The sequence below is a fragment of the Macaca fascicularis genome, chromosome 3 (assembly GCF_037993035.2).
Source record: "Macaca fascicularis isolate 582-1 chromosome 3, T2T-MFA8v1.1".
Classification (NCBI taxonomy): Eukaryota; Metazoa; Chordata; class Mammalia; order Primates; family Cercopithecidae; genus Macaca; species Macaca fascicularis.
In genome coordinates this window covers 47,183,470-47,210,162 of record NC_088377.1, presented here as the reverse complement: position 1 = coordinate 47,210,162, position 26,693 = coordinate 47,183,470, and the positions used below count along the sequence as shown (strand labels likewise).

General features: G+C 48.6%; 1 protein-coding gene across 2 annotated transcripts; it reads right to left on the bottom strand.

Annotated features, from left to right (window-relative positions):
- On the bottom strand, positions 1-26,693 carry NPTX2 (neuronal pentraxin 2). Of its 2 annotated transcripts, none has more exons than XM_065541687.2 (5): positions 26,091-26,693; positions 24,183-24,399; positions 18,865-19,109; positions 16,368-16,547; positions 1-343 (listed from the first exon to the last, which is right to left on the bottom strand). In XM_065541687.2, the coding sequence occupies exons 1-5, from the start codon at positions 26,514-26,516 to the stop codon at positions 296-298; spliced, it is 1,116 nt and encodes a 371-aa protein (XP_065397759.1). In that variant the 5' UTR covers positions 26,517-26,693; the 3' UTR covers positions 1-295. The 2 variants fall into 2 exon arrangements, with proteins under 2 accessions (XP_065397759.1, XP_005549171.1); XM_005549114.4 differs by lacking the exon at positions 1-343 and adding an exon at positions 13,827-15,250.

The following is a 26,693-nucleotide window of genomic DNA, read 5'->3' as shown; positions in this document are numbered from 1 at the left end:
TAGGCCAGATGCTGTATTTATATTTAAATTACATCTCAGGGGTGAAAAATAGACTACATCTTATTATTAAGAGAATGAGGTATGCAGAGCTAGCATGTAGAAATACTACGGAGAGATCCAGGACGGAGCATCCATTTTTTCAGAAGTCTGGGGCCTTGGATCCTCACCTGTAAACGAGGGTGGTGTCCATGCTCCGAATGCCCCCCAGCTGGGAGTGAGTCCGAATATTCTCATGACACACTGGTCTGAAAGTCTCCTGGGAGGCATCTCCATCTGCCTCTTCTCTGCTGAAAGCTCATATATATTTCTCGTTTTCATTTCTCTGTTTTTGCACTGGACATCCCTAAAATAGAACAGGGAGGTAAGGCTGTGAGGAGAGATCCCCAGGCACAGACTCTTCTTGGAGGTCCCCAAGGGATGGTCCAGGCTTCAGGAGCAGGAAGCTGTTTGATGAGGCTTCAAATTTACCCTCCACATCCATGCCATAGAAAGACCTGCAACAAAGTGGCCCTTTCCACTGCAGAATTAAACCGACAGCCCACTAGGGGTGGGACACCCTCCTCATCTATGCCACATCTGGATTCCTCAGCTCTACAGGAGGCCCCTGCTTCTAACAAGCAGCTTGGGGACCAACTGAAGGGCTGCCCTGGGGAAAATGAATACCGTCTGCAGCAACTGAGCTAGTTCTGCACTTCAGGGTTGCTTGCCTAAGATGCTAGGCATGGTCATCTCCTGGGACCTCCCTACCACACAAGGCCAGCTCAGAACAGGCAGGAGATCCGGGGCCTATAGAGCATGCACCCTGAGGAAGGACATCAGAGAGTTCCTCCACTCAAGCCCACCACCCTTGGGGGCAGACAGCTTGCTCAGTCATTTCACTGTCCCTGGACAGATGTGCAGATGCAGAGTAAAAGATGGCAGACAGACCACACTCAGTTGAGGACTTATCCCCAGACTGGAAGCCACTGAACACTTGCTGGGATAAAGCTCCTGGAAGCCTCTGTCAGGCCCCTGGGGCAGGTGGCAGCTGGCAGACCTCCTCCTTGGTAGGGCTCTGTGGCCTCAGCCAGACCTTCCTTGCCTGCTGGTTGGGGCCTCAGGCCCCACCAGCCAGCTGACCTCAGCCACCTACCACCTGAGAGTGGAACTCTCTCAGCCTATCTCTGCCCCATTCAGCTGTAACACTGACCCAAGCCTTGACCAAAGGCCAACACACATCTTGACAAAGACATCATTATTGATTTGCCCAAAACCAGTAATCAATAAGCACAATAAGTGTAAATGGTCTAAATTCCCCAAGTAAAGGGCAGAGTGTGTCAGATTTCAACCCAGCCATTGCACTCCTAAGCACTGACCCTAGAGAAAATTTTTGCACACTGCATTAGTAGATATGCACCATCCAACAGTCCCTGAGTAGGAGAATGGATAGAGAACCATAGTATATGCTGTCAGAAAAGACTAGATAGCAGTGAAAAATGGTGAATTACAGCTACACACATCAGCCTGGAGAAATATCAAAAACATAATATCAAGAAAAAGAAAAGCAAGTCACAGAAGAACTCATAGAGTTTGATCAAGCAATGATATGCATGGCCAATTCTCTTATCTCCATCAAGTCTTGGATCAAATGTCATCTTCTCAAAGAGTCCTCCTCCATTGTGAACCCCCAACAATCACATTTCCATTCTCCCTTTGCCAGAGCACTTGTCATCTTCTAACAAATTACATAATTTACTTACTCATCTGTCTAGTAGTTGTCATCATTCTCCTTCCTCCGGAATGTTAGATCCGCAAAGTGAGGAGTCTTTTTCTTTTTTGTTCATTGATTTCAACAAAGTACCCAGCAAAGTACCTTGTATAAAATAGGCACTAATTAAATATTTCTTAAACTGAGTCATTGGTACACAAACATTCGTTTATGATTATTCTTTCAACTGTGCATATGCGTATACTTGGTCTGTTGTATCTATAATGTCTCATAATGAAATATACTTTAAAGATGATAAATAGGTGTGATATTTCTTGCAAGATCTGAGTCTTGAGCTGAGACACAGACTCTCCACAATCTATGCTGCCCTCTTAAGCACAGAAAGCCAGAGTTGACCATATTATTCCCAAAGGGCATGATGGCTTGTGTATGATGATGAGTGACAAGGAAATGTCAACCCGCCCCCCAGCTGCAGTCTTCTGCGATTTATTGCTGCTTGAACAGGGTTTTAAAATGTGCCTGTGAATATTTGCACTGACAACTACAGAGAGCAGAATCGCTTTGTAGAGAAAAGTAAAACAACCTGGTAAATTTGTCTTGTGCTTCTTTGAGAAAACAATGGGAAGCTCGCCGTTCGTCAAGGCCAAAGTCATATAACCCAACGTGCACGATCCCAGCCTTGACAAGCTTCTTTCCATGTTGAAATTCCCAGGAACAATCAAATCACTTCCGTGTGACTGCTCAATACCAACCCCTTGCAGAGTCATCAGCTGCTCTGTGAGCCACCAAGGTTGAGGTCAACAACTCTTCTTGACTAGTTTGGTGTGTAGCTGAAGGTAGAGCTATGGATGATTAAAGAAGTCACTATGGAAACTGCCCCTCCCTCAGCCTTAGCCAGGTGAAGACTTTCTGATATAGCAATTTGCTTAATTGGCTTCACTGTCTGTCTCTCATACTGGACTGTGAAGTGAAGACTGTGTCTCATTCGTGTAGACACTACACACAGTAGGATAATGCATGTTGAATTAAATTGGCTTATGCCTGAATGTGCTTCCTACCAGTGAGCAGTCAATGGTCTAATAAGGATGAACATGTCTGTGTCTGTGTCTTTACTTTCAAACTGTAGGGAGGCTGGGAGTACCTAGAGGCAAGGACTGTGCTTTTAATCCAGTTTTCAAAAATTCATCTTTTATTTGTTTTAGAGACAGAGTCTTGCTCTGTTATCCAGGCTGGAGTGCAGTGGTATAATCGCAGCTCACTGCAGCCTTGACTCCCTGGGTCAAGTCATCCTCCCGCCTCAGCCTCCTGAGTAGCTGGGACTACAGGCATGCATCACCATGCCTAGCTAGTTTTTGTATTTTTGTAGAGACAGGGTCTTGAAATGTTGCCCAGGCTGGTCTTGAACTCCTGGCCTCAAGCGATCCTCCTGCCTTGACCTCCCAAAGCCCTGGGATTATAGATGTGAGTCACTGTGCCCAGCCTACCCCATTTTTTATCTCTCCAGCCCTGACCTCTTCCTAAATCCAATTACCCACTTGACAGTTACACTAAAATACATTCTCACACTGAAGTCCAAAACAGAACTCTTTCTTTTTTCCCACCCCAAAACCTGCTTTTTGCCCGCTCCAACTCCCCATCAGTAAATGTCATCTACCCACCTGGTCCAAAACCTTGTTTTAGAAAATGAGACTGTGTCCAGTGGCTCATGCCTGTAATCCTAGTGCTTTGGGAGGCCCAGGCAGGAAGATAATTTGAGGTCAGAAGTTAGAGACCAGCCTGGACAACAGGGCAGAGACCTGTCTCTACAAAAAATTTTAAAAATTAGCCAGGAGTGGTGGCACACATGTGTAGTCCCAGCTACTCAGGAGGTTGAGGTGGAAGGATCCCTTGAGCCCAGGAGTTCGAGGCTGCAGTGAGCTATGATCACATCACTGCACTACAGCCTGGGTATCAGAATGAGAGTCTGTCTCTAAAAACAAACAACAACAACAAAACCTGAGATATAATTTACATGCCATCAAATTCACCTTTACTTTTAAAATGTATAATTCAGTGGCTTTCAGAATATTCACACCACACTGGCCCTGTCCTCAAACTACCATAAAAAACCCAAACCAGACTGCTTTTCCTGCTCTCTCAAGCCATTTTTGGACCTTCCTGGGACCCACCTGCTCTACTCAGAAATCCTCATTACGTGAGTGTATTAGTCAGGGTTCTCTGGAGGAACAGGACTCGTACGATAGATGTGTATATGAAAGGGAGTTTATTAAAGACTATTGACTCACAGAATCACAAGGAGAAGTCCCACCATAGCCGCCTGCAAACTGAGGAGCAAGGAATCCAGTCTGAGTCCCAAAAACCTCAAAAGTAGGGAAACCTACAGTGCAGCTTTTAGTCTGTGGCCAAAGACTCAAGAGCCCCTGGCAAATCACCCACTGGTGTAGGTCCAAGAGTCCAAAAACTGGAGAACTTGGAGTCTGATATTTGAGGGCAGGAAGCAGCCAGCACGGGAGAAAGATGGAGGCCATAGACTCAGGAAGTCCAGTCTAGGCCTTCCACGTTCTTCTGCCTGCTTTTATCCTAGCTTCGCTGGCAGCTGATTAGATGGTGTCCACCCAGAATGAGAGTGAGTCTGCCTCTCCCCACTCACTGACTCAGATGTTAATCTCCTTTGGCAACACCCTCACAGACACACCCAGGAACAATACTTTGCTTCCTTCAATCCAATCAAGCTGACACTCAATATTTACCATCACAGTGAGTAATCAGCTTTTTCACACTCTCGTGGTGTGTGTACATGTGGGGTCATCAGACTCAACATCTGAACACATTATTTTTTCCACTGAGTGTTCACACCAGCAGTCTATTTTTTTTTTTTTTTTTTTTTTTTTGAGACAGTCTTGTTCTGTTGCCCAGGCTGGAGTGCAGTGGTGCAGTCTTGGCTTACCGCAACCTTCACCTCCGGGATTCAAGCAATTATCATGCCACAGCCTCCCCAGTAGCTGGAATTACAAGCGTGTGCCACCAGGCCTGGCTAATTTTTGTATTTTTTAGTAGAGATGGGGTTTCACCATGTTGGTCAGGCTGCACACCAGCAGTCTTAACAATATTAAGTCTTCCATTAAGTAAACATGGATAACCTTCCATTTATTTTGGCCTTTAATTCTTTTTAATAATGCTTTATGGCTTTCAGAGTACAAATCTTTCCCTGGTTTTATTAAATCTATTCCTGGCTGGGTGTGGTGGCTCATTCCTGTAATCCTAGCACTTTGGGAGGCCAAGGCAGGAGGACTGCTGGAACCCAGGAGTTCAAGATCAGCCCGGGTAACATAGCAAGACCCCATCTCTACAAAAATTTTTTTTAAATTTAGCCAGGCATGGTAATGCTAACCTGTAATCGCAGCTACTCAGGAGGCTGAGGCAGCAGGATTTCTTGAGCCCAAGAGGTTGAGGCTTCAGTGAGCTACGATCACGCCACTACACTCCAGCCTGGGCAACAGAGTGAGATCCTGTCTCAAAAATAAATAAATAAATAAATAAATAAATAAATAAATGCATTCCTAGGTATTTGAATTTTTGACACTGTTGCAAATAGAAATGCTTTCTTAAGTTAATTTTAAGAAATTAAAATTTAAGATTGTTCATTGATCATGTATACAGGAGAAATACAGTAGATTTGGTATATCGCTCTTATTTTCTGCATCCTTGATAAACTTATTTATTAGCTCTAGTAAGTTTTTTTGTGGATTCCTTATGATCTTATAAAGAAGATAGTTTCACTTCCTTTACTTTTATATGACAAGAAAATTGTTTTACTTCTTACTTACAATCTGGATGCATTTTATGTATTTTATTTTCTTGCCTAAGTTCCTTGACTAAAACCTCCAATGCAGGAACAAATAGAGGTGATGAGAATAGAAATATCTGGTTTAATTCTGTTTTTTTTTTTTTTTCTTTTTTGAGATGGAATCTCACTCTGTTGCCTAGGTTGGAGCGCAGTGGCGTGATCTTGGCTCATTGCAACCTCCACCTCCTGGGTTCAAGTGATCCTCCTGCCTCAGCTTCCCAAGTAGCTGGGATTACAGGGGCCCACCACCACGCTCAGCTAATTTTTGAATTTTTAGTACAGACAGAGTCTCACCGTTTTGGCTAGGCTGGTCTTGAACTCCTGACCTCAAGTGATCCACCCACCTTGGCATCCCAAAGTGCTGGGATTACAGGCGTGAGCCACCATGCCCGGCCTCCTGATCTTATAAGAACAGCATCCAGTTTTTCACCATTAAGTCCAATGTTAGCTTTGGATTTTTCCATAAATGCCCTTAATCATATTGAAAAGTACCCTACTTTTCCTAGTTTATTGAGTGCTTTTCCCATGAAAGAGACTTGGATTTTGTCAAATGTTTTTCAGTGTCTATTGAGATTATCACTTGGTCTTTTTTCCTTCTTTTTATTAATGTAGTGTATTACGCTGATTGATTTTCTTATGTTGAACCACCCTTGAATTCCTGGAATAAATCCCACTTGGTCATGGTATACTATTTTAATTCCTATTAGGTTCACTTTGCTAGCATTTCATTAAGGATTTTGTGTCTATATTCATGAAGGATATTGGTCTAGAATTTTCTTTTCTTTTTTTTTTTTTTTGAGATGGAGTCTAGCTCTGTCGCCGAGACTGGAGTGCAGTGGCACGATCTTGGCTCACTGCAACCTCTGTCTTCCTGAGTTCAAGCAATTCTCCTGCCTCAGCGTCCTGAGTAGCTGAGACTACAGGCGCAGGCCACCATGCCCAGTTAAATTTTTTTGTATTTTAGTAGAGACCAGGTTTCACCATATTGCCCAGGCTGATCACGAACTCCTGAGCTTAGGTAATCCGCTCACCTTGGCCTCTCAAAGTGCTGGGATTACAGGCGTCAGCCACCACGTCTGGCCTAGAATTTTTTTCTTTTTCTTTTCTTTCTTTCTTTTTTTTTCTTTTTTGACAGAGTTTCGCTCCGTTGCCCAGGCTGGAGTGCAGTGGTACGATCTCAGCTCACTGCAAACTCTGCCTCCCGGGTTCAAGTGATTCTCCTGCCTCAGCCTCCAGAGTAGCTGAGATTACAGGTGCCCACCATCATGCCTAGCTAATTTTTGTATTTTTAGTAGAGACAAGGTTGCACCATGTTAGCCAGGCTGGTCTCGAACTCCTGATCTTAGGTGATCCACCCCCCTCGGTCTCCCAAAGTGCTGGGATTCAGGTGTGAGCCACATGTGCGGCCTGGTCTAGAGTTGACTTGTAATATCTTTGGTTTTGGTATCAGGGTAATGCTGTCCTCATAGAATGAGTTAGAAAGTCCTAACTGTCCTCTCCTACTTTTCGGAAGACTTTGTGAAGGATTTGTGTTAATTCTTTGATTGGTAGAATTCACCAGTGAAAACATCTAGTACTGGGCTTTTCTTTCTGGGAAGTTTTAAAATTACTAATTCAATTTATTTACTAGGTACATTCAGATTTTTTTTAAGTCAGTTTCAGTAGTTTATCATTCTTAGAATCTGTCCATTTTATCTAGGTTAGCCAATTTATTGGCATATAATTATTCATAGTATTCTCTTATAATTCTTTTTATTTCAGTAAGATCAGTAGTACTGCCCCCTCTTTCTGATTTTGGTTGTGTCTTTTTTTTCTCTTTCTTTTTCTTTTTGAGGCAGTCTTGCTCTGTCACTCAGGCTGGAGTGCAATGGCACTATCTCAGTTCACTGCAACCTCCACCTCCTGGGTTCAAGCGATTCTCCTGCCTCCGCGTCCCAAGTAGCTGGGATTACAGGCATGCACCACCACGCCTGGCTAGGTTGTGTCTTTTTTCCTGGTCAGTCTAGCCAAAAGTTTGCCAATTTTGTTAAATGTTTTCAAAGAACCAAATTTCAATTTTGGTGTTTTCCTCTATTGTTTTTCTATTTTCTATTTGATTTACCTCTACTTTAATCTTTATTATTCTCTTTCTTCGGCTAGCATTGGGTTTAGTTTGTGCTTTTCCTAGTTCTTTACTTTCTAAATATAGGCTGCTGATTTGAGATCTTTCTTTTTTAATGTAAGCATTTATAGTTATAAATTTCCCTCTTAGCTCTGCTTTTGCTACGTTCCATAAGTTTTGGTATGTCATGTTTTCATTTTAATTTCTCTCTAAGCTTTCTGATTTCCTTTGTGATTTCTTCTTTGACCCATTGGTTGTTTAAGAATGTGTTGTTTAAAGCCAGATGCAGTGGCTCACGCCTGTAATTCCACACTTTGGCCAAGGTGGCGAAGGTGGGAGGACCACCTGAGTTCAGGAGTTGGAGACCAGTTTGGCCAAAAGTGGTGAAACCCTGTTCTGCCTTTTAATTGGAGTGTTTAATACATTTACATTTAATGTAATTACTGATAAGGTAGGGTCTATATCTGCCATTTTGCTATTTTCTATTTGTCTAATTAATGTGTTTTGTGTTCCCTTATTCCCCATGACACTCTTCTTTTATGTTAAATGAGCATTTTGTGGTGTAGTATTTTAATTCCCTTGTTGTTTCTTTTAATACATTCTTTCAAGTTATTTTCTTAGTGGTTGCCTGAGGTACAATTAACATCTTAATTTATAATCATTGAACCTAGATTAACACCAACTTCATTATAATAGTAACAAAAAATTTGTTTTTACATAGCTCCATCCCCTCTCCACTCTTTTGTTCTGTTATTGTTGTACAAATTGCATCTTTATACATTTATGCCCATCAATGCAAATTTATAATTATTGCTTTATGCAGTTGTCTTTTCTTTTTGAGATAGAATCTCGCTCTGTCACCCAGGCTGGAGTGCAGTGGCATGATCTCGGCTCACTGCAACCTCTGCCTCCTGGGCTCAACCAATTCTCCTGCCTCAGCTTCTGGAGTAGCAGGGATTACAGGCGTGTGCCACCATGCCCAGCTAATTTTTGTATTTTTTAGTAGAGACAGGGTTTCACCATGTTGGTCAGGCTGGTCTCGAATTCCTGACCTCGTGATCTGTCCACCTCAGCCTCCCAAAGTGTTGGGATTACAGGTGTGAGCCACCGCGCCCAGCCTACAGTTGTCTTTTTTTTTTTTTATACTTTAAGTTCTAGGGTACATGTGCACAACGTGCAGGTTTGTTACATATGTATACATGTGCCATGTTGGTGTGCTGCACCCATTAACTCATCATTTATATTAGGTGTATCTCCTAATGCTATCCCTCCCCACCCCCCTCCCCACAATAGGACCCAGTGTGTGATGATCCCCTTCCTGTGTCCAAGTGATCTCATTGTTCAGTTCCCACCTATGAGTGAGAACATGCGGTATTCGGTTTTCTGTTCTTGCGATAGTTTGCTGAGAATGATGGTTTCCAGCTGCATCCATGTCTCTGCAAAGGACACAAACTCATCCTTTTTTATGGCTGCATAGTATTCCATGGTGTATATGTGCCACATTTTCTTAATCCAGTCTGTTACTGATGGACATTTGGGTTGATTCCAAGTCTTTGCTATTGTGAATAGTGCCACAATAAACATACGTGTGCATGTGTCTTTATAGCAGCATGACTTATAATCCTTTGGGTATATCCCCAGTAATGGGATGGCTGGGTCAAATGGTATTTCTAGTTCTAGATCCTTGAGGAATTGCCACACTGTTTTCCACAATGGTTGAACTAGTTTACAGTCCCACCAACAGTGTAAAAGTGTTCCTATTTCTCCACATCCTCTTCAGCACCTGTTGTTTCCTGATTTTTTAATGATTGCCATTCTAACTGATGTGAGATGGTATCTCATTGTGGTTTTGATTTGCATTTCTCTGATGGCAAGTGATGATGAGCATTTTTTCATGTGCCTGTTGGCTGTATGAATGTTTTCTTTTGATAAGTGTCTGTTCATATCCTTTGCCCACTTTTTCATGGGGTTGTTTTTTTCTTGTAAATTTGATTGAGTTCTTTATAGGTTCTGGATATTAGCCCTTTGTCAGATGAGTAGATTGCAAAAATTTTCTCCCATTCTGTAGATTGCCTGTTCACTCTGATGGTAGTTTCTTTTGCTGTGCAGAAGCTCTTTCGTTTAATTAGATCGCATTTGTCAATTCTGGCTTTTGTTGTCATTGCTTTTGGTGTTTTAGACATGAAGTCCTTGCCCATGCCTATGTCCTGAATGGTATTACCTAGGTTTTCTTCTAGGGTTTTTATGGTTTTAGGTCTAACATTTAAGTCTCTAATCCATCTTGAATTAATTTTCGTATAAAGAGTGAGGAAAGGATCCAGTTTCAGCTTTTTACTTATGGCTAGCCAGTTTTCCCAGCACCATTTATTAAATAGGGAATCCTTTCCCCATTTCTTGTTTTTGTCAGGTGTGTCAAAGACCAGATGGCTGTAGATGTGTGGTATTATTTCTGAGGGCTCTGTTCTGTTCCATTGGTCTATATCTCTCTTTTGGTACCAGTACCATGTTGTTTTGGTTAGTGTAGCCTTGTAGTATAGCTTGAAGTCAGGTAGCGTGATGACTCCAGCTTTGTTCTTTTGGCTTAGGATTGTCTTGGCAATGCGGGGCCTTTTTTGGTTCCATATGAACTTTAAAGCAGTTTTTTTCCAATTCTGTGAAGAAAGTCATTGGTAGCTTAATGGGGATGGCATTGAATCCATAAATTACCTTGGGCAGTATGGCCATTTTCACAATATTGACTCTTCCTATCCATGAGCATGGTATGTTCTTCCATTTGTTTGTGTCCTCTTTTATTTCACTGAGCAGTGGTTTGTAGTTCTCCTTGAAGAGGTCCTTTACATCCCTTGTAAGTTGGATTCCTAGGTATTTTATTCTCTTTGAAGCTATTGTGAATGGGAATTCATTCTACAGTTGTCTTTTAAATCAGATAGAAGAAGAAAAGAGTTATAAACAAAAAAATGCACTTACACTTTTATAATTACACACACAGCTACCTTTAACAGTGCCCTTTATTTCTTCAAGTAGATTTGAGTTACCGTCTAGTATCCTTTCACTTTCGCCTGAAGGACTCCCATTAGTATTTTTTTGTAGAGCAGATCTACTAGTGTCAAATCGTCAGTTTTTGTTTATTTGGAATGTCTTAGTTTTGCCTTCATTTTTGAAGGATAGCTTTGTCAGATATAGGATTCTTGGTTGACAGTCTTTTCCTTTCAGCACTTTGAATGTGTCCATCCCTCTGCCTTCTGGCATCCATAGATTCTGATGAGAATTCAGCTATAAATTTTATTGAGGATTCCTTGTACATCTCTTCTCTCTTCTCTCTTGCTGCTTTCAAAATTGTCTGTCTTTAGTTGGTTTTCAACAGTTTATGATATTTCTAGGTGTGAATCTCTCTGTTTATCCTACTTGGAGTTTAGGTTTTTAAAAATTGTATGTTATTTCTCTCCCCAAATTTCCAAATATCAGCAAGTCAGGATGACTACTCCCAAGTATATCCTAAATCCTTCCACGATTTTTTCTGTCTCCCCTGCTACTTCCCTAGTCCAAGCCATCATGACCTCTTACCACGACTAGTATAGTAACCTCCTCATGAGTCTCTCTACTTCTCTTTACAATGCTCTACAGTTTATTCTTCATCCACCAGGAAGAGTAGTGGGCTAACAATATTAATCACATTATCACATTCATCTGCTTAAAACGTCCAGACTTCCCATTTCACTGAGATCTCAACACAGGTTCTTTGTGATCTGACCCTACAATCTCTTTATCCCATCCACCCCTCCCCTCTCCAGTGAATGCAGCCACCCTGGCTATTTCTTCTCTTGAACATCCAAGCTCAGCTCTACCTTAGGCTTTCACACTTCCTGTTCTCTCTGTCTGTGGGTTCTGCCCACGATTGGTTCCCTCTCTTCAATTAGGTCCCAGCTTAAATGTGACCCTAGAAAGTAGTTCCCCAGTTACTCCCTATCACATCACCAGCATTTTTCTTGTTTATATATTTGCCTTCTATCTACACTTCCCACTGAAATTAATCTCCATTTAAAAGCAGAACTTTGCTATGTTGCTCACCATTGCATCTTGAGTGCCTGGAATATTTGCTGACACAAAGTAGGTGCCCCAAATATTTGTTGATAGAATAAATTATAACATCTGTGCTCAAAAGGAAGTCATCTTTTCTTTCTGAGAGCTTCTGTATAAGGAGAGCTGATGTCAAAGCCCCCAGAGGCTGGGCAGGATCTTGGTCTGCCTTTCCTATTGGTGGAGACGTGGTCCCAGGCTGCCTTTGATTTAGCTGCATTTTATTACTTTTCAATTCATTAATCATTGATCATTTGGCTACAGTTTCCATGACAACCCTTAACCAACCTGAATATTCCAACATCCAGGACAATCTCTACCCCACCCTTCTTGGAGAACCCAGTTTGCTATCAGTATTTTTCCAGCCTTGCACAAAGGATAGGAGTTTTGAGGCCGAGCATGGTGGCTCACGCCTGTAATCCCAGCACTTTGGGAGTCCAAGGCGGGCGGATCACGAGGTCAGAAGATCGAGATCATCCCGGCTAACATAGTGAAACCCAGTCTCTACTAAAAATACAAAAAATTAGCTGGGCATGGCAGGGGGTGCCTGTAGTCCCAGCTACTCGGGAGGCTGAGGCAGGAGAATGGCATGAACCTGGGAGGCAAGGTTGCAGTGAGCCGAGATCACACCACTGCACTCCAGCCTGGGCAACAGAGAGAGACTCCGTCTCAAAAAAAAAAAAAAAGTTTTGAGTGGGGGAAACTGAGGCCACAGGTCTCCTTCACATGGGAGGATCAAGGCATAAGGAACTTGCTGGATTGCATAAATGATTCTTGTTTCTGCTTGTATGTCAGGAGGACCAAACTGCCAGCAGGAGGACTGGTGTGCAGCTACGATATGGAGAGGTAGTTCTCATCTTCGGGTCAGATCAGCAAGGAACATTTTGATCCCATGTTGTGGGCTCAGAGCTCTTCCAGTTGCAGGAAGTTATCTGGTTCAGCAGGGTTTCCAAAGCCCTGATGCAAAGCGATGCTCTTGGGGGAGGCTGCGCCTGGGAAGCGAGTTGGGCCGGCTCAGCGCCTGGCATGCATATGAAATGAGGAAACCCCTCAGCACCTTTCAGGGGGAGATCTGAGTAGCTGGTGTTTCCAGCATGAAGGGGATTCAAAACAAACTGCTCTCCACCTGGTCTCAGCACTTTTGAGTTTCAAAGGTCCCTGAGCGGGATATCTGGCCTCATTTCATGCTCTACCCAACACCAGTGGTTTTCAGTTCTTGCCAAGTTATATTTCACAACATCAAAAATAGACTCCAGGAACCTCCATGATCTCCTGGTCTTGGTTTTAGAGGTTACGGCTTCCATTTCAGCCTTGGTATCAAGTACATCTGGCGCACGGTGTCAGTTGGCTCCAAGATTAGGCTCTGCTCTGCGATTATAATAGAAATTGACATTGCTACTTGGAAAAAGGACAAACTAAGTTACATTCTGCAGCTACCAAGACAGAGTAAAGCTACAAAAGTGGAAAGAGGTGGTGGTGGTGGTAGGGGGGAATCTAATGCTTGTGGAGGAGGAAAGACCGTCAACACACCTGCCAGGGCCAGGTGGCCACAGAGAGGCCGATCTGGGAGGACACAATGGCACTGGGCGCCTTGGAGTGAGCAGTGGAAGGGACAGAGCCCTCGGAGCCACGGGCCGGCTTTGAGCCCAGCTCCATCCTCTACCGGCTGCATGATCCCAAAATAGCTTTAATTGTTGTGTATTCACCTGTAAAATGGGATTCGCTCATTCAGGGAGGATTCAATGAGATGATGTCTAAAGAACACCTACACAGAGTAGACGCTAAGCAGGTACCACACCTGGAAGGCGGCTGCAGTTCTTCTAGCTAAGCTGGCTTTCCTGATTGAAAAGACAAGGGTGGGCTGGGGACAAGAAGCCCGGGCACAGCCTGCCAGGCACCCGCAGCGTGAGCCAGGCATTGAAACAGGAAGGATGGATGGCCGGACCACACCCTCCTCTAGCCATCCTCAGCGTCCCCAAACCCACCAGATGCAGGCTCCGGCAAACCAGAGCCATCATCCTTCTGCCAGAAGTTGCAAAGCCCTACCTCTTCCCACCTTCGCCCTTAGAACATGAGGAAGACAAACACAGAAGCATCTTTCAGTGCACTTTAATCGAAATTCCGTCATCAGAAGAGTTCTCGTAGCATACAATGTCAGGATGGGCATGTCGACTTGGTCCTACAAATGGAATATCCACAGATTTGCACTTCGAACATGTATGAAAAATAAAATATATAATATTTAGCTTTATAAATTTCCCCACTTTGTCACTTTATCTTTAAAATAAATGACCACCCCTGTCTAATACAGTGAGCAGCTTGGAGTCACTCAGCCAGTCTCCAGGCAAATGATCTGTTTTCTTGAGGAGTTCTGTAGGGAAATAGTTGATGAAGACAGTCCACTGCTTACAGGAATCAACATAAATTTAAAACAAGCACACTCTTCACAGTGGGCGGAACATCAGAAAATGGGAGCCTTCTTCTAATGGCTGTTCTTTTCTGTTGGGGAAAAAAAACAAAAAACAAATCCTCCGAACCACACCGGATGGTTGTAAAAAGCTGCAATGGAACCTTTGGCACCAGATGAGAAGAGAGACCTTTTAATGCCATAGCTAGTGATGATTCAGTCAAAGCATCCGTCTAAGGAAGAGATGATGGGGGAAGGGGCCGGAGATCACAGCCCTTCTCCTTTCTGAGCCCCGCCCCTCTGCTTTGGGGAGGGCAGGGCTTTGTCTGGGCAGGCTGGGCGTTCTTCAGATGGGAAGATTCACAATGTATGGAACACAAAGGGAGAGGCCCTTTTGCAGATCGGGGGGCAGCCGCTTGCCGCAAGTTTAGTCATCAACGGGGACGCACTCAATGCACAAGGGACACGGCCACTCCAGCGGGATGGCTGCACAGCCGTGAAAGGGGACAGACAGAAGGGGTGCACGGGACACCAAGGAACTGGAGGGCGACAGGGCTCAGGCTGCGATAGCTTTACATGGGCTCTGAAGAGGGGCTGCTGGAACTGCCTCCACTTGTAGCAGGAGGGCAGAGATCCGCCCACTCGTGGCTTGGGGCATCTTCCCAGGGGACCCCGGCACTACTTCAAACAGCAACAGAATCTTGGTAGGGAACAGATCAGCCAGTGACAGACACTGCCCTAGCCCTGGTCTTAGAGATTCCTGGGGAATGAGCTCTGGCGACCCTGAGCCCCGACTGGCAAAAGTTTAAGTGGGGGAGTCAATGGCCCTGAAGTTCCATGGCAACAGCCTGATCCCGGCCTCCTGGACAGAGAAGAAGGCGGCTACAAGTCAAGGAGACGCTCCTCGCACGTCTCCACGGGCCACTTGGAGGCCCCCCCGAAGACATCGACGTTATTGTCCACCCACGGGATGATGTTGCCCGGCATGTTTGTGGAGCAGTTGGCGATGTTGACAATTTCTTGTGCGCGAAGGACGCGGTCCCATATGTTGAACTGGCTGAGCTCCCCGACAAACGCCTGAGTGGCATCAAACCTACCCCCCACGGTGTCCTGGGGAATGGGAACAAGAGAGCTGCGTCAGGGCCGGCTCACAAGTCCCCCTGCACACAGGGTACAGACAGGAGATTTGGGCATTTCTCTGATGCCCCTCCAGCTCTGACCAACACTACCTGTTTCTGCAGGTTCTGAAGCTCCCAGGCCTGTCAGAACTGGGGGGAGGTGGCATTGCTCAAATCTCCCCATTTTACACAGGGGAAACTGAGGCTGGTAAGGGGAAATACTGCTCAAAGTCCCAAAGCCAGGATCACAGCCAGGTCTCATGACTCTCAGTCCCTCCCAGAGGAGATGTAGTGGGGGAAATTGAGGGAGGAGTGGGCCAAGGAGGAACCAGACTCAAAGCCCCCCAGTGCACCTGGCATCTACTCCCCACTGTCCATCATCAAAAACCCACACACAGACTGAAATGCCAACACTTATTTGTTCTAGACCAGACAGCCAGCTCAGCCATTCCCTCCCCTAGATGGTAAGTTTCTTGAGGGCGCTTTGAGGTGCCACCCTTTCCTCCCTGTCTCCCCCATGGGCTGAGCACCCAGCATGGATTACCTAAGTGCCCCTTGCTGGGTATCAGGGTGGAGACCCTGAGCAGGTACTCCTGGAAGACACCAGCCCCACAATCCTGAGTCAGTCCCACGAGCACTCCAGGAGACTCCCTCACTCAGCCTCCTCCCAGACAGAAGCTGGAGCCTGTGTCACGAGATGACCCATGACCACAGGGACACTCACACCCCTCTGTGCCAGGTTCTATTTGGAATCTGTTTGAACCACACCCACCTGGTCCCTCCCATGCAGGCCATGTCCCCACGCCCAAACTCTGACCACAGGACAGCAAGGGCCAGGCTGCTGGGGTTCTCGCTCCCCCGACCTGGCTGTCAGGACACTGGCCAGGTCTGTGGGGCCAACAGCTGGGGCCAGGAGCGGGAACAGCTGCAGGCCTGGCCTCGTGCTGCTCAGTTAGCCCCTCCTTGCACCATTCCTGGAAGGGTGCACGGCCACCCTGCACCCACCTGCGCCCACCTGCACCCACCCTGCGCCTACCTGTGTCCACCCGCACCCACCTTGCACCCACCTGCACCTGCTCTGCACCTGCCCTGTGCCCACCTGCACCCACCTGCTCTTGCCCAAGGATCAGCACTCCCCCAGGCTTGATGGGGTGCCAGGGAGCCAGGTTCTCCCCAGTGCCCAGCTTCTCTCCATCCTGGAACGCTTCCCACATGCCATCCCGTGTCGTCCAGGTGACACAGATGTGGTGCCACTTGCCATCACTGACAAACAGGGGCAGCTGCGCAACCTGCAGGCAGCAATGTGCAGGTAAGGACCTGCTGGGCCCATGCCCTCGGGGTTCGCCAGGGCAGGAAACAGGAAGGACACCCCGCAATCCCCCTGGGCCACACTGCTCCTCCTGTCACCTGGGGTCATACGTGGAGAACATGAAAGGGGGCAGCCTCGGTGGAAACCCTGACCCCAGAGCGGCCCTCACATTAATGGGATACCCTTGGTGCCTGGTGTGGCTGACAGCCGAGCAGATGTGAGGGTCAACACCCCCACGCTGGCCCCGAGCTCTCCATGCCAGAGAACCTCGGGAAGTCAGGGCTCCACTGGGCCAGTCTCCTTGGAAAACAGACCAGAGATCCTCATTTCTCATGCCAAGTCCCAAACCTCCATGGTGGCATGCAGGGATCTGTCTGTGTGCTGGGGGTGTCCCCTGTCCTCCCTGCATAGTGGCATGTGTGAGTATCTGTGTGAGCAGGGAGCTCACAGACAGCACGAGGAACTGGGGGGAGGACGCTGCCACAGGCCGGATCCCTGGCGGTCCTGCAAGCACTTTCCATGCGGGCTCGCCTGTGAACCAGCCTGTGAACCACCGCGTTGCTGCCGCTGGTCTCCTAGCAACCTGAAGCCTCCCTCCCAGGAATTCGATGTTTACAAGCAGTCCAAACCCAGAGGATAACAAGGCTCTCAGCCCCACTATGTCCTAGGGTGTTATTTAGAACAATTAACTCCTGGTTTAGGCAAGGGGGTCTATCTAGGAGGAGCCCAGCAGGCTGATGCCACAGCATTTCTTAAACTTCGACAAACTCCACCCAGGACAGTTCAGTGAAGACAAACAGAGTGAGGGACTGAACTGCCCCCACCTCCACCAGGGGTGGTCCGGGTGGCAGGGAGTTTGCATAGTCACTCAAATGCCCAAATCAGGCCAAGTTCTGAGAATCCTCTTTTTGTTATATGAAGTCTGCCATTAGAATGAAAGTTTGGAAGTAGGGCTGTGAGAGGTCCCCAGGAGGCCCAAAGTGGACTTTTTTTATTTTTTAAGAGACAGGGTATCACTCTGTCACCTAGGCTGGAGTACAGTGGTGCGATCATAGTTCATTGCAGCCTCGACATCCTGGGCTCAAACTCATCCTTCTGCCGCAGCCTCCCGAGTAGCTGGAGCTACAGGTGCACACCACCACACCTAGCTAACTTTTTAATTTTTTGTAGAGAAGGGGTCTTGCTACGTTGCCCAGGCTGCTCTCGAACTCCTGGGCTCAAGCGATTCTCCTGCCTCGGCCTCCCAACGCACTGGGATTACAGGCATGAGCTCCCATGCCCGGCTCTTGGAGCAGATCTCTCGAGAAGACCGCTCCTGAATGCCAAAACCAAGCAGTCTATTAAGAAGGGGCATTTGCTTTGGAAAGGCGATACTAAGGGTATATATAACAGGTCAGCAGTGGCCATGGGCTGGGGCTGCGATCAGAGCTAACTATGAAGGGCTATAAGGGGGTTTTGGGGGGCAATGGAACTGTTTTATATTTTTTCATCGTGGTGGTGGTTACACAACTGTGTGCCTTTGTTAAAACTTCCTGAATTATACATTAAAATGGGTACATTTCCTGTAATCCCAGCACTTTGGGAGGCCGAGATGGGCGGATTACGAGGTCAGGAGATCGAGACCATCCTGGCTAACACGGTGAAACCCCGTCTCTACTAAAAAATACAAAAAACTAGCCGGGCGAGGTGGCGGGCGCCTGTAGTCCCAGCTACTCGGGAGGCTGAGGCAGGAGAATGGCGGGAACTCGGGGGGCGGAGGTTGCAGTGAGCTGAGATCGGGTCACTGCACTCCAGCCTGGGTGACAGAGCAAGACTCCGTCTCAAAAAAAAAAAAAAAAAAAAAAGGGTACATTTTGCTGTATATAAATCATATCTCTAGAAACCTGATCCCCACCAAAATATGCTCGTGAGGAATGTCTTACACTGAGACACACATGCCCCCTTAATCAGTGTGGACCTGGGGAACAGCCCTCACTGACGGGCCTGAGGTCCTCTCTCAATCCAGGCCGCACACGGAGACCTGCTCCTTCTGCCCTTCCACAGCCTAGGTGCCTGGACCTTCTGCCGCTTCGTGGTTGGACTCACAGCTCAGACCCCCACAAGCTGCAGCTGCCCCTCCCTGCCCCGCTCCTGTGAGCCACCCAGCGTGTACAAAGCTATCCCCACCTCCAGGAGGACAGCCCCGCAGTCCCACGTCTGGGCCCGTTCGGTGTGGCGAGGACGGCCGGGGTGGGGACTGTGGCTCCCTCTGCCGCGCGATGGGTTCCGGGGAGGGTGGCGGTGCAGGCGGGCCTCACCTTGTCATTGATGAGCAGCTCGATGGGGTTGTTACCCCACTCGATCAGCACGATCTCGTTGGCCTGCCCCGGCACCGCGTAGGAGAAGGGGGTGCCAATGCCCGGCGAGGCGCTGGACCGCAGCCACAGGCAGATGGTGAAGGCATACAGCTCGGGCAGCGTCTTCTTGATCTTGCCGTATAAGTAGTTGGTGCGGAGCGGGAGGGACACCTTGAACGCATCTGGCGACTTAAAGGCGCTGTTGCCTGGGGGTGGGGAGGAAGAGAGGCCAGCAGCGCGTTAGGCCACCCACTCCCCCCACCCACCAGCACTGCCCAGAGCCACGTCTTGCTAGATCCTCAAGAAGGTCCCTCACACAGCCTTGCTGGACCCTCCAGCAAGTGACCAAAGACCGCTCCATGCCAGCCACTGATAAAAGGCTGAAGTCCAGCAGGATTCAGGACACTAGAAGGAGTCCTTGTCCTTAGGGAGCTTACATTCGGGCGGGGAAGGTGACATGAAACCAGCAGCAGGTATGCGAGGGAAGGCCAGGCGGGGGCTCCGGCTAAGATGGGGAGTGGCCGGGGGAGGGAAGGCAGAGGATGCAGGGAAGGCCTGGAAAGACCTGCAGAAGAGAACCCCAGACCCCAGGGACGCCCAGGAAAGGGAGGAAAAGGAAGATTTGGTGGGCACTGCGTGGGGCACGTTAGAGAATTTAGCTCCATCTTTTAGGACAGGAAAAGAGGCCTCTTGAAATCTAAAAGAAAAAATGTTCTTGGATGGGTGTGGTGGCTCACACCTATATAATACCAGCATTTTGGGAGGCCGAGCAGGAGGATCGCTTGTGGCCAAGAGTTCGAGACCAGCTTATGCAACATAGCAAGACCCCGTCTCTACAAAAAATTTAAAAATTAGCCAAGTGCAGTGGCTCATGCCTATAATCCCAGTGCTTTGGGAGGCTGAGGTGGGAGGACTGCTTGAGCCCAGGAGTTCGAGAACAGCCTGGGCAACACGGCAAGACCTCATCTCTACAAAAAATATAAAAATTAGCTGGGCAAAGTGGCACACACCTGTGGTTCCACCTACTCGGGAGGCTGAGGTAGGGATCACTTGAGCCCAGGAGGTCCAGGCTGCAGTGAGCTATGATTGCATCACTGCACTCCCGCCTGGGTGACAGAGGCTCTGTCTCAAAAAAAGAAAAGAAAAGAAAAGAAAAAGCTCTGGTTCCTTCTAGTTAATACTCTCTTTTCACAAGTCATATTAGATGACTAGAAAGCTTGAGGAAGGAGCAGAGGAAAGGTAGATTTAATTTTCTTGTGTTAAGCCAGAAACTGCTTCCTTAGCCACATCTTATCACTTCAGATATTTGCTTGAAATCTTGGCAGGATCTAGGAACTCTGGACTTGGGCTTAGAAGAAGGAAGTCTTACAGGGATCCAGGAACCCAATAAACACTTGTCGAGTGAGTGAGTCTGTGTCACTCCTCACAGGAAAGAATTACCACTGCCGAGGTGAAGGAGTCAGACTCCCGGGTCTTGACTCCACAACTTAACTCAGAAGTGGCTTTTTGCTCTAAATCCCTGACGAAAAGCACTTGGTCTTTTCCTCCTCAAGAGAAGATTGAGTTTGTTGATCATTTCCTGTCGTCTGGAGCCAGTGGGAGGCAGGGGAACCAAACCGCAGGGTGTCTGTCCTCATTTAGGGGGACACACCTGGCCAGAGCCTTGGCCCTTCCAGACCTTCCTGGAATTGGTGAGAATCCACCGGCCACCCCTATGTCATTGGCGCTTCTAAAATCCTTGAAAACAAATTCTAGAATGGGTTTACATAATTTCCAATGCAGCCTTGGTTGAAGTTCAAAATTAAGTAAACCACAGCAGTAGCCCTTATCCAGGCATCACAGATCCCAAAGTTTGTAGGACACCGTTTGATTGTGCCAGCTGTCATGGCAAAGGCTGCCCTCTTATTTGAGAACCAGACCCTGCCGTTGAAGGAATCTAAACGCCCTTCACTCATTCAACAAGTGTTGGTTAAGCATCCACAAGGGCTCAGACAGTCTCTGAGGCCATCAGAGACAGGCGGGCTCTCTGAAGCCAGAACTGCCTGTGTCACTGTGGAGTTAAATCAGTCCCTTCTGCAGAACATGAGCCAGAATAAACTTTTCTCCACCACAATCCCCCAAGCTCATTTTCCCTCAGAGTGAATAATACACATTAAAGGCTCTCAGGGGCCACAGTTCACATCTATCTAAGGAGGGTTTCTGCAAAGGAGCACAGCAGAACCCACTATCCCCTTTCTAACTTCTCTGGAACAGGCAGTGTACATTCTAGAATCTGGGCTTCACATGTTGCGTGTACTCTCATCTGCCAGTGGTGGTCTCCTGATTGCTCCTGACCTCCTAAGGACGGGCACCTCTCGATGCCACTGCGGAGCTGCTGGGCACCTGGTGAGGGCTAGGAAGATCTGCTCACCCAAGAAGCCAAGGGGCCAGGCCAGAGTGAAAGCTGGGACTAGTCCCTCATTAGGCTGAAAAGCAAAACTGAGAGAAAGAACCAGAATGTTCCTACTCTCCCATTTTTGCAGGTTGCATAGTTGAGGCTCGGAGGCTCGGTGAAGTGAGGTGACGTATCCAAGGTCACACAGCTAGTGAATGACAGGCCAGGGGCCACAAGTCCCTCTTTCCAAGACACGTAGGCACTCGCACTTAATCTTCAAGTGGCAAATGACCATGTCCTTAATGAAGGCATCATTGTCTAATAAAGAGAAATGGCTGCTATACTTGCGGGAGGGCAGCCTTGCCAATCTGATACGACTGTGTGGGTAATACTGTCAGCTTGGTGACAACAGATAGGTTTAATTAGAGCTGGGAGAGCCGAGGGGCAGAGGAGGGGGCCTGTACCCTGAGAGCCAGTGCCTTTTATTTAAATAAAACAGCTTGGTGATTTGGAGAAAACTTGGTTAAAACCAATTAAGGAATTAAAAGGCCTGACCAATAAATCAAACACTGCAGGTGGCGGAAAGGTTCAGCAGGGGGTGGGCAGCCTGGGGCTGGAAGAGATGCAGCTTTGGTTTTCTCAGCAGCAACATTTATTTCAACACTGAGCCAGGCGGTGCCTGGACAGCTGGCCCGGACTCTGGAGGCCCTTGCAGAGGAGCAGGTCTTGCAGCACAGAAAAGCAAGCAACCCTGGGCCCCAGGCGGCAGGGGCGTCCATATGCCCGGGGTCAGGTGTTTGCTGGGGGCTCCAAGGAGCCTCGATCCAGCAGGGCTGAGGCCCACACACCGCTCCAGGCTGCAGCCTCCGTTACTCCTCTGTGGGCTCCACCCACTTCACTCCCAGCTCTGCAATCTGCTGGCGACGTGAACGCAGGCATCACTTCAGCTCTCTGACTTGAGTCCCTCGTCTGAACTAATACCTACCTTGCAGGGTCGTGGCAGGGGTTACAAAATGCCAAGTGTGCAACTCACAGCTGAGCATCTGGTCCCCAAGGGGTGGAGGCTGATGGACCAAAGGCCAGAGTCTCCCCACCAAGGTCCCCTGCCTGTCATGAGGTTGAGGTCTAGCTACTCGGGATTCAGCTGGATGTGTCTAAGAAACTTGGCATCGTTTCCAATCATAGTACATTTGGGGGGCTGGGCGTTTACACATCTCTCTACAATTGTCACAAACAGGACAAATATAAACTCAGAATTGCCCAGAAGATAAACTGGTCTGCAGATGATCACTTTCCTTAAAGCACATCCCAGAGCTGAGTTGGTGGAGCTTACAGGAGGATTCTAGATTTCCCATGGCAGGGTGAAGAGAGACTGAGCTGCCTCTCTGGGGTGCATAAATGGCCAGTAGGGTTTTTGCCCTCGTAGAGGTGAGCTTCCCCTCTGTGCCAGACGAGCTCTGAGGGCTTTCTGGGAAACTAAAGGATCAACAGTCAGGCTGGCGGGGTCTGAGTCCGGACTGTTTCTTTCTGGCTGGTAACGGACAGGCTGGGGACGAAAGGGACAGTCACGAAGTGGCAGCTTCTGGGTGGCCAAAGCCGTGATGATTGCTTACCTTAGGAGTAAGCCCAGTGAAATGACATCGGCCTTAAGTCAGAGAAAGAGAAGGGAGAGGTGCAGGTTGATGTGATTGTCACTGTTTACCAGCTAGTGGCCCAGGCCCCACTTTGGGCCCCTCTCCCCAAAAGATACATGTCCCGCTGAGAACGGATTGTTTTTCTCATCTATGAAACGGGTATACCAGGAGTCTGAGCTCCCGCCTGGCATGACTGAGGCTCTGGCTCAGGATTCTGCTGTTAACCCACCTCCTTGTGGCAACTTGGCCACTGTGTAGAGGGAGATTTACAGCCATCAAAGTCTCTCACAGAGCCCTCCTCCCGTTCCACAGCTCCCCTTTCGAGAGACAAACTACCTTTAGTGTACCAGGTCCATAGCCCTGGCCGTCTTGAGGATCCACTGTGGCTCAGGCAGGGTCCACGGAGTCACGCTCACCTGTGCCTAGATGCTCCCTCCTCCTGTCATGGGAGGAGGGTCACAGCGGCGACTACTTTACCTTCAGGGATGGCTCCTGAGGCCACCCAGCAACAGAGGGGAGACAGAGAGGAAGATGTTTTGGAAACTCAAGAATCTAACAGGTAAGCCATACTCACCTTTTTCTGAGAAGGGCAAGGAAGAAAAGATGGGTTTTTCTGGAGGACGAGACTGGGAAAGGGATGAAAGAGACCTGTGGCTTGTGGATGCTGGCTGTAAGATGGAACAGTAACACCAGCCCCTTCTCCATCTGCCCCACCATGGTCAAAGTCATTGGATGTTCTGCTATTGGCCATCCTCCTATCAGTGGATGGAACGGGGAAGTGGCTTCATCAGGTTAGTGCATCTGGGAAAATGCCAGTCCTATAAACACCCACTACGGGCAAACCTACAACTTCACAGCCAAGCCACCCAGTGGTTTGGGGGTTGATGATGCAATCTGAATTATCCCCAATCCCTCCCTCTCTGTCTCCTGTAGGAGAAACTTACTCACCACAGTGTGAGCAGAGAAGAGAAAGATATGCAGAATCTGCTGCCAGGACTAGTTAAGAAGGGACTGAAATGCCCCTGTGGTTGCTTATCGAAGTTGGTCCCAGGCACATTCGCTTTTCCCTGGATAATGCCAGTGGGGCTGGGGGCTGGCAGCTCATTCCTGAGATGACCATGCTCAGTCACCTTTATTATTTGCTTACACACCCAGGAACCAGGCCCATGTGGTGTCACAATCCCTGCTGTCCGTCAACTGGAATCACATGTCTGACCACAAGTGGTGAAAATCAGGCCACTCCCAGACAGAGAAACAGGCCAGGCACACACCTCGCTCCAGCTCGGTGACCCTCTGCAGCAGCGCGTTCAGGGTGCTCTCGGTCTTCTGCCGGTGAGCAGACGTCTCATTGTGCAGCAGGGACTTCTCGTCCTCCAGCTCTGCCACCTTGCGCAGAAGCTGCCTCTCCAGCTCCCCCAGCCGCTGCTGGAGCACCTCGCGGAAGTCGCCGGGCAGCCCAGCATTGGACACGTTTGCCCTGAGCTGGTGCTTTCAGCCACCGGGGAGAAGGGAGGAGCACAGAAACAGTTAAAAAGAAATTGTGAAATGTGGTTGTGATGGCCCGACCACATAGGGAGAAGCTTCCAAAACTAAGAACTGAATCGTGCCACTGGCAGGCAGGGGAGCATCTCACTGATGCTTTTTTGGTATGGAAAAGATTTCAAAGTCAGACAAGAATTACTTTGCTGCAATATTTGAAACTTGTGAATCTCATTTTCCCTTCTCAAAAAGCCGTTTTTCTCCTCTTACTAAAAAGTCAACATTCTAACCAACACCTATAATTCTATGTTGGGTAGAGACCAAAACGCAGTTCTAGGATTTTTTTCCTTTTTTAAGAGTAAATCGATGGTTACACAAAGCCAAGGAGCTTTCACCTACAAATGAAAACAGCCCCCAAGTTCCGGTCTGGCACGAAGGTAAATAACTATGCATGCAGAGATGTTTCTGGAAAATGACAGATCTAAAACGTTGCTATTCTGAACTCCAGCAATCTTTGTTTTTAATGCTGTTTCTAAATCCTCACTTCCTATTTCTTTTTCTCCTCTACCATCATGTGGTTCTGGAGGCTGTGGCAGGCTGCCTGCCCATAAGTTCATGGCAAGCTACTTACCCTTCTCCACAAAGTGTTCCAAATTGTGAAATGCACATAATGGGATCTGCCTCGTGCCATTCATTGTTCCAAGGATTAAAAAATTAAATAATGTGCCTGACTGTTATTTAGTGCTCCAGAAATGTTAGCTGTTAGCAATCACAATGAATCAGGGGATATACAGATGCTGGAAATACTGTATTCAGCTCTCACACCAAAAGAAACCCTCCAGTCATTTTTGCAATAATTACCACCTGTAATTTAAACCTAGTTTTGCTGAGAAGTATTTTCACAAAGGCTATTAGCAGCAATGCCCACACTTCTTAAAAAGGGTGGAGCCTAAAGATTAAAAATAATTGAAGATTCTTCTCTCAAAGTTCCAAACTGCACGCATCTTCCCTCCGTGGCGGGAGAGAGAGAGAAGGGAATAAGGTCCCCTCCCCTGAAGGGACCAATCCGGAAGAGCACCTTAATGTGACCCAACTCGTAGGCAGGGGAGTCTTTGAAGTTAACCAGAGGTTACCTCTAATGCGCGCTCTGGGGTCTCCGGTGAACCCCTGCGCTCGCCTCCCTGCAACCCCCACCTCCAGACTTCCGCCCCCTCTAGTCCAGTCTGACCTGATTTATAGAAAGAAACACCAGATGCCCGGGGCAGCTGACCTCTCGCGGCAGCCTCGCAGCAACCCGCACGGCCTGCGGCAGCGCATCCCGGCTCGCAGAGATTTGGACGTTTGCAAGAGGATAGAGGCTACCGCGTCCCCGGGTATTTGGCGCCCGCGGCTTGGCCGTCTGGGTTCGCCAGCCTGGACCTCGGGAAGTGCTCTGCGGATCCCGCCGGCAGTCCCGGCGCGCGGGGGTGGAATTTAAACGTTTCCTTCCAGCAAGAGCAGCGGTGTGGGAAGGGATACCACGCAGCGGAGTTCCCGAGCTGGATCTAGACCCCCGCCTTTCACCCTCAAGTCCAGCTCACCCCACGGACGATCACAGCCTCCCCAGGGCCAGGCCCGCTTTCCCCATCCTCCCGAGTCTTCCGCCCCCGACTCGGGAGCGTCCCCATTCCAGGTCCCCCGCACTCCCCGCGGGCCGCTACCTCGAGGCTCTCCAGGCGGTCCTTGAGGGTCTGCAGCGAGCGGCTGAGCTGCTCCACGACGTGGCCGGGGTCCCGCGGCAGGTCGCCCATAGTGTCCTTGCCTGTGGCCCCTGTGCCGCGCGCCTTACCGCCCGCCAGCCCCTCGCAGCGCGCTAGCTTGCCCGTGAGCTCGCGGATGGCCTCGCGCTGCGCGCCCAGCGTCTCTTTCTGCTGCACGACGGTCTCGCGCAGCTGCAGCACAGCGGCCCGCAGCTCCTCCTCGGGACTCAGCGCGCCCCCCTGCATGGGCATCGCGGGCAGCGGGCAGCCGGCGTGCACCGCCTCCTGGGGCAGTGCAGTGCACACGAAGCGGCTGCCGGGCGCCGGGCTGTCCTGGGCCCCGGCGGCCACGGCAAGCACCACGATGGCGGCCAGCAGCGCCAGCATCCCGCTGCCGCCGCCGCGCTCAGCTCCGCATGGGCTGGCGGGCGCCGTCGGGGCGCTCCGCGGGAGGCGCCTTCGCGGCTGCCAGTAGCCGCGCTGTCGTCTCGAGGGTCGCGTGCACCACCCGGCCGACGTCTCCCGCCGTCTCACAACCTCACCCTCCGCGCTGCTCTGCGCTCT

Bases quoted from the DNA above. Each gene is read 5' to 3' on its own strand.
- NPTX2 (XM_005549114.4), bottom strand. From the start codon at position 26,516: ATGCTGGCGCTGCTGGCCGCCATCGTGGTGCTTGCCGTGGCCGCCGGG. The intron at 24,400-26,090 runs GTAGCGGCCCGC...GGTGGCTGAAAG, and splicing joins ACCGCCTGGAGAGCCTCGAG to CACCAGCTCAGGGCAAACGT. The intron at 16,548-18,864 runs GTGAGGCCCGCC...TGCTGCCTGCAG, and splicing joins AGCTGCTCATCAATGACAAG to GTTGCGCAGCTGCCCCTGTT.